The sequence below is a fragment of the Pan troglodytes genome, chromosome 7 (assembly GCF_028858775.2).
Source record: "Pan troglodytes isolate AG18354 chromosome 7, NHGRI_mPanTro3-v2.0_pri, whole genome shotgun sequence".
Taxonomy (NCBI): domain Eukaryota; kingdom Metazoa; phylum Chordata; class Mammalia; order Primates; family Hominidae; genus Pan; species Pan troglodytes.
Genome location: NC_072405.2, coordinates 153,382,501 through 153,393,025, shown reverse-complemented (window position 1 = coordinate 153,393,025; position 10,525 = coordinate 153,382,501). Strand labels below are relative to the sequence as shown.

Genomic DNA, 10,525 nt, shown 5'->3' with positions numbered 1-10,525 from the left:
TAGGAGGCTGAGACGGGTGGGTCACTTTAGGTCAGGAGTTTGTGACCACCTTGGCCAGCATGGTGAAACCCCGCGTCTACTAAAAATACAAAAATTAGCCAGACGTGATGGTGCATGCCTGTAATTCCAGCTACTCGGGAGGCTGAGGCAGGAGAATCGCTTTAACCTGGGAGGCAAAGGTTGCAGTGAGTCGAGATCACACCACTGCACTCCAGCTTGGTGACAAAGCAAGACTCCGTCTCAAAAAAAAAAAAAAAAAAGTCAGGTTTTGGGCTTCTTCTACTAGAATGTCGATGCCTGCGACTGCCCTAAGGCAGCCAGGCCACCTGCAGGGCGCAGAGTCCAGCTGCTTTGGAAAGGAGCCAACCAGACGAGACGTTTCTCCCACAACTGGACGAGGTGTTTCTCCCACAACCAGACAGGGTGTTTCTCCCAGTTTCGGGAGGACTCCTAGGGCTACTCTCCATTTCTCTGCTACAGAAGATGAGTTTTTGTTTTTTTTGCTTCCATTGGATTAGATCATTTATAGATGTGAGTCTATAAATTAGATCATTTATGGGACATGTGTCATAATGGTCCCCTCTCCATTTGGGACCTCCCATAAGGGGAGCAGTTTCTCTGGCCCTGGATGGTGTGAAGTCCCAGTGCGAGCAGCTCCAGCTGGGCAAGTCCCTATTGTACCTGCAAAGGAGGAGGAGCATAAGGAGGGGGTGAAATGGGATTAGATTCCACAGGAGACTCTGATAGTGCGGGGGATGCTGGGGAGTCGGAAGGAGGTGTGGAGCCCTGAGAACCCCTATCTGGACTTGGAGTTGGGCCATGGGGCCTGGAGTCCCTTCCCTTTAATAAAAGAAGGTCTTCGCATGGGTCTGGGGGGCTTTCTGGCTTACTGGATTTTAGCCTGCAGGTGCTGCATAAAGCTGGGTTCCGTTGTAAGGCCATAAATGCCTACTCATGGGTACTTCTGACCATTGTCCCTGATTCCTCTGGAAAGATGGAGCTGCAGGATGGCGATGAAGCTCACAGTTCCACTCTCTGACCACTTTTCATTGTCAGCTAACTTGTACCCAGGCCAAACAGTGTAACAAAAGATGTCTTTTCCTTTTTAGCTCACCTAGCCGAAAGGTGTTCCAATTTTTACAGATACATCCCAGGGGTGTTCAGTGAGAGTAGAGAAGGTGGTTCCCGTGGTGCCGAGAGAATCCTGCAATGACAAAAACAGATACCAAAGTCCAGGAGGTCACAGGTGTCCCCGAGCCAAGCTGGACCATGACAGGGTCTGGGACATCCCCTTGAACCCCCATGAAACCAGGGCGCTAGGAGGTCACGGGCATTTGGCATGCACCGTCCCGGGTCTCACGGGTGCTGGAAGTCTCCAGGCCCGACTGAGGTGGCCCCCCCTGCTGGCTGGGGGGCCCAACGTCTCATCAGCGAGCCTTTCCCTGCCTCACTGGTTGGCCATTGGTGACGCCCGATTACAGTGCCTGGAATACCCGATGCAGTCCCCACAGCCTGGCAGCTACATGACTGAGCATCTTTTGTTCAGCAGAGAACGCCAGTTGAAGGACCATCTGAAGGAGGTGGAAAATGCATAAGGTCTGGAGGGACAGCGCACTCTTAATGTGTCCCTCAAAACAGATTTCGGCCAGGCACGGTGGCTCACACCTGTAATCCCAACACTTAGGGAGGCCAAGGTGGATGGATCACTTGAGGTCAGCAGTTCGAGACCAGCCTGGCCAACATGGTGAAACCCCCATCTCTACTAAAAGTACAAAAAATTAGCTGGGCGTGGTGGCAGACCCCTGTAGTCCCAGCAACCCAGGAGGCTGAGGCGGGAGAATCGCTTGAACCAGGAGGCGGAGGTTGCAGTGAGCTGAGATGGTGTCATGGCACTCCAGCCTGGGCAAAAGAGACTCCATCTCAAAAAAAAAAAAAAGAAAATTTTGTAAAACAGAAAACCCTATCAGACAATAAATCACAATGGCCACAAGGTGGCGGCCGAGTGCTACCAGAGGGACAGCAAACGAGCTGCGTCTGAAACGAGGCCAGAAAGGCGTGAAACTAAGCAGCGAAACAGCCCAAATACTGAATGTTGAGAGCAACCGATGTGGTTGGATAATGATGAGTGGTGCAGAGGCAGCAGCCAGAGGAGAGCAGCACATATATCCACCGAAACGGTCCAGGCAACTTAGAAACCTTCCCCGGAGCTTGACTGAAACAGCCCTGGGCAAACCAGCGGCAGCCAACCAGGCAGCCTGGCACTGCCACGGTACCCGCTGCGGGGAAGGGAAACTGGAGTGAATGACGCAGACGAACCTCCATCCGAGTCACAGCATCAGAAACGTTGGCGGCTGCTGTGAGGACTCCATTCTTGTCTTCTTAGTTTAAAAGAATTTAAACAAGAGACACACAGCCAAGGAGATGCAGCACAGCGCAATGTATTGCAAAGGAGAAAGAATATTTTGAAAGTTCGATGCAGAAGAGATAGGACGCCCTGAGAGAGAGGATTCAGGGCCGGCTGCTTGTAAGGGCGAGACAGCAGAGACTGGCACCAGGGAGGCTCCTCCATGGGAGTCTTCCATGATTACTCACAGCGGGTGGGCAGAGGTGTTGCTAGGAAGCATGTTCTGGGGGGGTCCTCTGGGTGCACACGCGCAGTAACTGCACCTGCTTGCTCACACGTCGCATGTGTCATTAGCATCTTAAATCTCCACCAGGGGTGTGTTTTCTATTATAATGAGCAAAGGGTCAGTCTGAGGACAGGGAAAATCAAATATGCCTGCTCTGTAGTTGGGGAGGGGGGATTTCTCTCCTGGAGCTAGCTTTGCTTGGATGAGCTGGACCACAGTGCAAATGCAAAGGCTTACTGTGTTGACTGTACAGTGGCCACGGTGGCTGCATCCCAAGGATATGGTCACTTCCTTGACTACCTATCCTGGCTCATGAGCAGAAGTCAAGCCCCTGGGCCGGGCACCGTGCCTCTCATGCCTGTAATCCCAGCACTTTGGGAGGCCGAGGCAGGCAGATCACCTGAGCTCAGGAGTTCGAGACTGGCCAACATGGTAAAACCCCATCTGTACTAAAAATACAAAACAAAAAAAAAAAGCCGGGCGTGGTGGCAGGCACCTGTAATCCCAGCTACTCCGGAGGCTGAGGCAGGAGAATCACTTGAACCCAGGAGGCAGAGGTTGCAGTGAGCTGAGATGGCACCATTGCACTCCAGCCTGGGTAACAGAGCAAGACTCCATCTTAAAAAAAAAAAAATATCAAGCCCCTACCATAATGCTAACCTTGTGGTCTTTCGTTAGTTTTACAAAGGCGGCTTTGGTCTCAAGGAGTGGAGTAGTTTTGGGAAGAGACTATTATCATCCTTACTTTATTTTTTATTTGTATTCATTTATTTTTGTTTTCAGATGGAGTTTCGCTCTTGTCACCCAGGCTGGAGTACAATGGCACAATAACGGCTCACTGCAACCTCCGCATCTCGGGTTAAAGTGATTCTCCTGCCTCAGCCTCCTGAGTAGCTGGGATTACAGGTGCCCGCCACCACGCCAGCTAATTTTTATTTTTTTTCAGTAGAGACAGGGTTTCGTCATGTTGGCCAGGCTGATCTCGAACTCCTGACCTCAGGTGATTCACCTGCCTCGGTCTCCCAAAGGTATTAGAGGTGTGAGCCACCATGCCTGGCCCATCCTTACTCTAAACTATGAACTAAATTCCTCCCATAGTTAGCTTGGCCTATGCCACCTGAGCAAAGGCAGGTTAGCTTGTGAGATTAGAAAGCAAGATGGAGTCAGTTATGTTAGATTCCTCTCATTTTTTTTTTTTTTTTTTTTGAGCTGGAGTCTCACTCTGTCACCCAAGCTGGAGTGTAGTGGCGCAATCTCATCTCACTGCAAGCTCCGCCTCCCGGGTTCACACCATTCTCCTGCCTTAGCCTCCCAAGTAGCTGGGACTACAGGCGCCTGCCACCACGCCCTGCTAATTTTTTGTAGTTTTAGTAAAGATGGGGTTTCACTATGTTAGGCAGGATGGTCTCCATCTCCTGACCTTGTGATCCGCCCACTTCAGCCTCCCAAAGTGCTGGGATTACAGGCGTGAGCCACCGTGCCTGGCCTCCTCTCATTGTTATAATCTTGCAAAAGTGGTTTCACTCCTGGCCTCAAGCTATCTTCCTGCCTTGGCCTCCCAAAGTGATGAGATTACAGATGTGAGCCACCAGGCCCACCTACTGCCAATTCTAGTATAAAGAGTAAATTGGGCTGGGCGTGGTGGCTCACACATATAATCCTAGCACTTTGGGAGACCAAGGTGAGAGGATCACTTGAGGTCAGGAGTTCGAGACCAGCCTGGCCAACATGGTGAAACCCCATCTCTACTAATATACAAAAATTAGCTGAGTGTGGTGGTGGGCACCTGTAGTCACAGCTACTTGGGAGGCTGAGGCAGGAGAATTGCTTGAACCCGGGAAGCAGAGGTTGCAGTGAGCCAAGACTGTGCCACTGTACTCCAGCTTGGGTAACAGAGTGAGACTCCAGCTCAAAAGAAAAAAAAAAAAATGAGTAAATTGGCCTGGAGTCACCTATTGCTCCAGTAGCAAGTTCCTGTGAAATGGAAATTCAGGAACCCACCCTTGTTCTGGGCCAATCAGGAAGAGCCTGAGGGGAGGAGCCGCTGAGGGCAGGGCCTCTCCCTGCCCCACCTTCCTCTCTCTGGCAAGCCTGCAGGGCAAGTGGCTGAGAATCAGCCAGAGGGAGGAAAGTGAGGAGGGGTGGACCAGGCCTGGGAGGGTCCTGGGTGGGGGCGCTAAGGAGAGGAGGTGCAGTACAGCCATGGGGCTCTGGGTGAGAATTGCAGGGAAGGATGGGAGGGAGGAATGGGGACTGGGGTGGGGGCGTGAGGCAGACAGTTCTCCTTTGGGTGACTGTGCTGAGGACAGGGTGGGAGATGGAGAGCCGGATGTTCTGGCTTTGCTGCTGTGCAGGACTCATTCGAGCCCCAGGAGGGTGAGGAGTCCGAGGGCTGCTCCAATTCGCTGAAGTTTGTCTGTGCACTAGCACCCTGGAATGAGCAGTCTCCAGGCCATGAAGACCTTGTCCCTGGTCCTGCTGGTGGCCCTGCTGAGCACGGAGAGAGGTGAGAAGCAGAGGGGCCTTTAGAGGACTTCGCTCCAGTGCGCTCCTGCTGCCCCGTGTGTGCTGGAACTAGTTGCGGGTGGGTGTGCTCGGAAGGCGTGCCTGCTGGGGGTGGCGGGCTTCGGTGTTCTGGTGGCAGAGGTGACTGGTGTGTTTGGTGCCTGCTCTCTGCTTGTTACCACGCGTGCTGGCTGTGCTCACTTCCGAGGACTCACTGAGTCCTGGGCACGTGTATGCCTTTGGCATCGGGCAGTGGCTGCTGGTGCCTCTGGACAAGGAGGTCGTGTTGGAGGGTTGCAGGCTGCCCGTTGCAGGCAGGTGTGTGGGGCTATTGCAAAGGCCATGGGTCCAGGTGGCAGATTGGGACAAGGGTGGTGGTGAGAGTGGGTGCCCTTGTGGGCATGGGACTCTCACCAGGGCATTGCTGTATGTCCTGGCGTGTGCTGTGGTCACCCACCTTGCCCTCTCTCCCAGCTCAGGGTCTGCGCTGCTATGGATGGTTGGCGGTCTTGGAAGGGGCCTCCTGCAGCATGGTCTTGTGCCCCTTCCTGGATGGGGTCTGTGTCTCCCAGAAAGTGAGCGTCTTTGGCAGTGAGTCCCTGGGGTGCCAGGGCAGAGGGCAGGTTCTGGGGAGGGAGGGGCACTTCTTAGATAGCTGCATGATGGACCAAGGTCCCCCTACAAGCCCTCAGCACTTTGGGGGCCGGTCTGTGGCTCCTGAGGTGGGGGGTGGGGTGGGGTGGGCATGGGGGGCAGGGCCTGTGCAGGGAAGGGTGGAAGAGTGGCAGGGCTGAGGAGCCTGGGCCACCAAACTGAGCCTAAGGGTTGTGGGTCTGCAGGGACAGGGGATGTTCCGGTTTCTAGAGTAGGGGGCGCCCACAGGGCCCTCATTACTGTGGAAACCATCCCAGCCCCTCCCAGTGCCCAGCAGCAGGGCCCACACCAACTTCCCAGTAGCCTCCCATCGCCAGCTGCTGTAGCTACTCTGGGGACCCCAGTGACCTCTGCCCCTTGTCCCCACTTCATGCCGCGGGTCTCACCAGCTCCATGCAGGAGAGGGGCAGGCTGTGAGCATTCAGTGAGTTACCTGCCTGGAAGAACCTGGAGACAGTTAGCTTCAAGCTAAAGGAATGACTCTGGAATGGTGGGATATCAGCCAGGCCATGGGAGGACTGGGGAGGGGCTGCAGCCTGCCCAGGCCCTCAGCACCCTCAGCACCCTCAGCTCTCGGAGCTGCATCTGTCCCCAGGCCACACCCTTCAGTGAGGTGAGGCAGGAAAAGGCCTGCCCTGGCCGGGCGCAGTGGCTCACGACTGTAGTCCCAGCACTTCGGGAGGCCAAGGCGGGGGGATCACCTGAGGTCGGGAGTTGGAGACCAACCTGACCAACATGGAGAAACCCTGTCTCTACTAAAAATACAAAATTAGCCGGGCGTGGTGGGGCATGCCTGTAATCCCAGCTACTGGGGAGGCTGAGGCAGGAGAATCGCTTGAACCCGGGAGGTGGAGGTTGTGGTGAGCAGAGATCGCCCCATTGCACTCCAGCCTGGGCCACAAGAGCAAAACTCCATCTCAAAAAGATATTAAAAAAAAAAAAAAAAAAAAAAAAAAAGCCAGCCTGGAGCCCGCAGCTGTTTCCCAAAAGCAGCACCCAGCTCCCCTCCACAGCCCACCCAGCTCCCGCTTCGGGGGGCCCAAGGCCGGGGCAGGGTGAAGGCTGCCTGGGGAAAGAATTCAAACCCTGCTGCCCTTTCTGCCGCAACCCTGGTTCCCTGGGTGGCCTCAGCGTCCCCTAAGTGAAAGGGCTCCGATGGCCTTGGTCCTGATGGCTTTGATGTTCAGGCTCCCAGCCAGCAGATGTTGGGGTGCGGAGCCTCCCTGCAGAAAGCCCCTGAGGCCCCGGGGCAGGGCCCTGCTCATCCCCAACCTCGCCTCTCACAGGTAAAGTGAGAGGGGAGAACAAGCTCTCCCTCCTCTCCTGCCAGAAGACGTCGGATTCCCCCTGCTGAAACTTACAAGTGCCGTCGTGGACTCCCAGATCTCCTGCTGCAAGGGAGACCTCTGCAATGCGGTGGTCCTGGCAGCCGGCAGCCCCTGGGCCCTGTGCGTACAGCTCCTGCTCAGCCTGGGGTCAGTCTTCCTCTGGGCCCTGCTGTGAGGGCCTTTCCCGCCCTCTCCCCCGAAGGCCTACCCTCTGTCCCTGTGCGTCACCAGCTGCTTGGTTTTGAACAGCTGCTTCACTGAACTGCAGGAATTCTGGTGTGGCTTTTCAGCCATGAGATCAGGGGAAGGATGTGGCCAGGGCAGAGGTAGGGGCTTCCCTGTCAGGGAACATATCCCTGCTTAAACTCCTTGTCCTCTGGGCCCAGGCCTTCCAGCCCATGCCCCCCAACGACACCACTTTTTTCAGAGCTGGGCCTCAGAGACCGGGCCCCACCACTGGCTGCTTGGGACCCAGGGTCATAGAGAAACCGTGGCCCAGGGCAGGAGTCCCCAGCTCCATCCAGCTTGCCACTAACTTGCCGAGGAGTCAGGGCCAATGCCTCAGCTCTCTGGGCTACCTGAGTCCAAGCAAGGAGGGAACGTGGTCCCAGGGGGCCCTGCTGGCCTCCCACACAGGGTGAGGGCATCCCTCTTGAGGTCAATAAACAGCCCTTTGCTGACCCACTCAGCGTCAGCACTCGGCTTCTTCCTCACCATTCCTGAGGCCACCCCCCTGCCACTCTGACCTCAGGCCTCTGCAATATCCTGCTGGCACCATGGCCTTGGGGAGGTGCTCCTGGGGCATGGGTGCCCCCCCAGGGACCAGAACCCACACAGTGCCAGGCTCGTGGCTCTTCTGGCAGAACTCTTGCCATGTGGCTCCAGGGGACATCTGAATAGGGTTGTCAGAGAGCCTCTGGATGGTCACCAAGAGGCAGAGCTCCTGCAGCCACCAGCCATCCTGTGGTGTGGGCCAGGCCTGTCATTTCTGTGCCCTGGCTAGGGCTCCCATGATGCCCCGTGTCAGGGGTTAGACTGGTCTCCCCTGGTGGTGGGAGAAAGGGGCTCCTTCAGGACTGCACTCTGGACAGAAAGTCAGGGCTGGGCTCAGAACGGTCTGGGTGGACGGCCTTCTCAGCCTGGAGTCAGGGCTGGGCTCAGAACGCCCTGGGTGGACGGCCGTCTCAGCCTGGAGTCAGGGCTGGGCTCAGAACACCCTGGGTGGACAGCTATTGTCAGGGACCCCAAACAGAGGGACCAGCTGAAGACATGGAAGAAGAACATAAATTGTGAAGATTTCATGGACATTTATTAGTTCCCCAAATTAATACTTTTATAATTTCTTACGCCTGTCTTTACTGCAGTCTCTGAACATAAATTGTGAAGATTTCATGGACACTTATCACTTCCCCAATCAATACCCTTGTGATTTCCTATGCCTGTCTTTAATCTTTTAATCCCATCATCTTCGTAAACTGAGGAGGATGTATGTCGCCTCAGGACCCTGTGATGATTGTGTTAACTGCACAAATTGTTTGCAGAGCATGTGTGTTTGAACAATATGAAATCTGGGTACCTTGAAAAAAGAACAGGGTAATAGCAACGTTCAGGGAACAAGAGATCACCTTAAACTCTGGTTGCCTGTGAGCCAGGTGAAACAGAGTCATATTTCTCTTCTTTCAAAAGCAAATAGGAGAAATATCGCTGAATTCTTTTTCTCAGCAAGGAACATCCCTGAGAAAGAGAATGTATCCCTAAGGGGAGGCCTCTGAAATGTCTGCTTTGGGGATGGCTGCCTTTTACAGTTGTAGATAAGGGATGAAATAAGCCCCAGTCTCCCGCAGTGCTCCCAGGCTTATTAGGATGAGGAAATTCCCGCCTAATAAATTTTGGTGAGACCGGTTGTCTGCTCTCAAACCCTGTCTCCTGATAAGATGTTATCAATGACAATGTGTGCCCAAAACTTCATTAGCAATTTTAATTTCGCCCTGGTCCTGTGGTCCTGTGATCTTGCCCTGCCTCCATTTGCCTTGTGATATCTTATTACCTTGTGAAGCATGTGATCTCTGTGACCCACATCCTATTTGTACACTCCCTCCCCTTTTGAAAATCACTAATAAAAATTTGCTGGTTTTACAGCTCAGGGGGCATCACGGAACCTGCCGATATGTGATGTCTCCCCTGGATGCCCAGCTTTGAAATTTCTCTCTTTTGTACTCTGTCCCTTTATTTCTCAGACTGGCTGACACTTAGGGAAAATAGAAAAGAACCTACATGAAATATCGGGGGTGAATTTCCCCCGATAGATGACCATCTCAGCCTGGGGTCAGGGCAGGGCTCAGAATGGTCTGGGTGGACGGCTGTCTCAGCCTGGAGTCAGGGCTAGATTCAGAACAGCCTGGGTGGGCAGCCGTCTCAGCCTGGGGTCAGGGCAGGGCTCAAGGTCTGGGTGAATGGCCATCTCAGCCTGGAGTCAGGGCTGGGCTCAGACAACCAGCAGTCTTTGCCCTGCCATGCCGGGAGCCACATCTCGTGACCAGGTCCTGGCCTTCCACGCTGGCCAGACGCCTGCATCCAAGACGTCCTGGTCCCTCTGACTGCACAGTGTGACAGCCACCACCCAGCCATGCCCTGTACTCCTGGATGTGATTTGCTAATTAGGGTCAATGGGGTAAGATGCCCAATTAAATATGAATTTCAGATAAACAATTTTTAGCATAAGTATGTCCCAAACATTGGTAAAAATGACTATTTGTTGTTTATCTGAGATTCAGATCAAACTGGGCATCTTGGACGTTTTATTTGCTCAACTAGAAACTCATGAGTGCCTAAGGAGCTCAAGGGACATTCCAGACCACCCCAAATCTGTGTCGCACACAGGGGCAGTCACAATGGGGTGCAGTGGTTGTACCTGGTGACTCAGGACGTTCGTCTACCTCCTCATGTCCCCCCTGCCTCTAGCACCACAGTGTCATGCCCTACCCTCCAGGGGGCCCAGAAAGCAGTGCTTTTGCCCAGGGCCATTGTCCCCTAGACAGAGGGTTCAGCCCAAGGAGGGCAGCCCTGATTCCCAAGCCTCCTGCAGCACTGACTCTCCGCTGCAGCAGGCCTGGGGTTTCTGGCCATGGCTCGCCTTTGGCTCACCTCTCCAGAAGGTCTCTGGAAGCTTCTTCCCCACAGGGTCCTCCCTTCTACTGTAACCTTCCCTGGTTCTGGGAAACAAACTTGAGAGGCCCAGGCGCACCCCACCTCTTCTCTTTAGGTCTCCACAGCTTCTCCTCTGCCTCGTCCCCAAGGGGATCACTCTGGCCTTTCCCCTCTCCAGTGACCCTCTCCGCACCCTCCCGGCTTCCCCCTTCCTCTGAGCACCCCAGATGCCAAAGGACGAGGTGAGGGAGCCTTTGGAGA

At 54.5% G+C, this 10,525-nt stretch overlaps 1 protein-coding gene and 1 long non-coding RNA gene across 2 annotated transcripts; one reads left to right on the top strand and one right to left on the bottom strand.

The window, feature by feature from the left end:
• Nucleotides 1-502: 502 nt before the first annotated feature.
• On the bottom strand, nucleotides 503-2,733 carry LINC02904 (long intergenic non-protein coding RNA 2904). The gene is made up of 3 exons (XR_008536870.2): nucleotides 2,593-2,733; nucleotides 1,115-1,204; nucleotides 503-681 (listed from the first exon to the last, which is right to left on the bottom strand). It is a non-coding gene; the product is annotated as a long intergenic non-protein coding RNA 2904 (long non-coding RNA).
• A 2,252-nt stretch (nucleotides 2,734-4,985) lies between these two features.
• Nucleotides 4,986-7,435, top strand: LY6S (lymphocyte antigen 6 family member S). Its single transcript, XM_055078607.2, is given in 4 exon segments — nucleotides 4,986-5,136; nucleotides 5,610-5,726; nucleotides 7,076-7,117; nucleotides 7,120-7,435. Coding segments are annotated over 4 exon segments (402 nt in total). The 5' UTR covers nucleotides 4,986-5,066; the 3' UTR covers nucleotides 7,293-7,435.
• The last annotated feature ends 3,090 nt before the right edge of the window (nucleotides 7,436-10,525 follow it).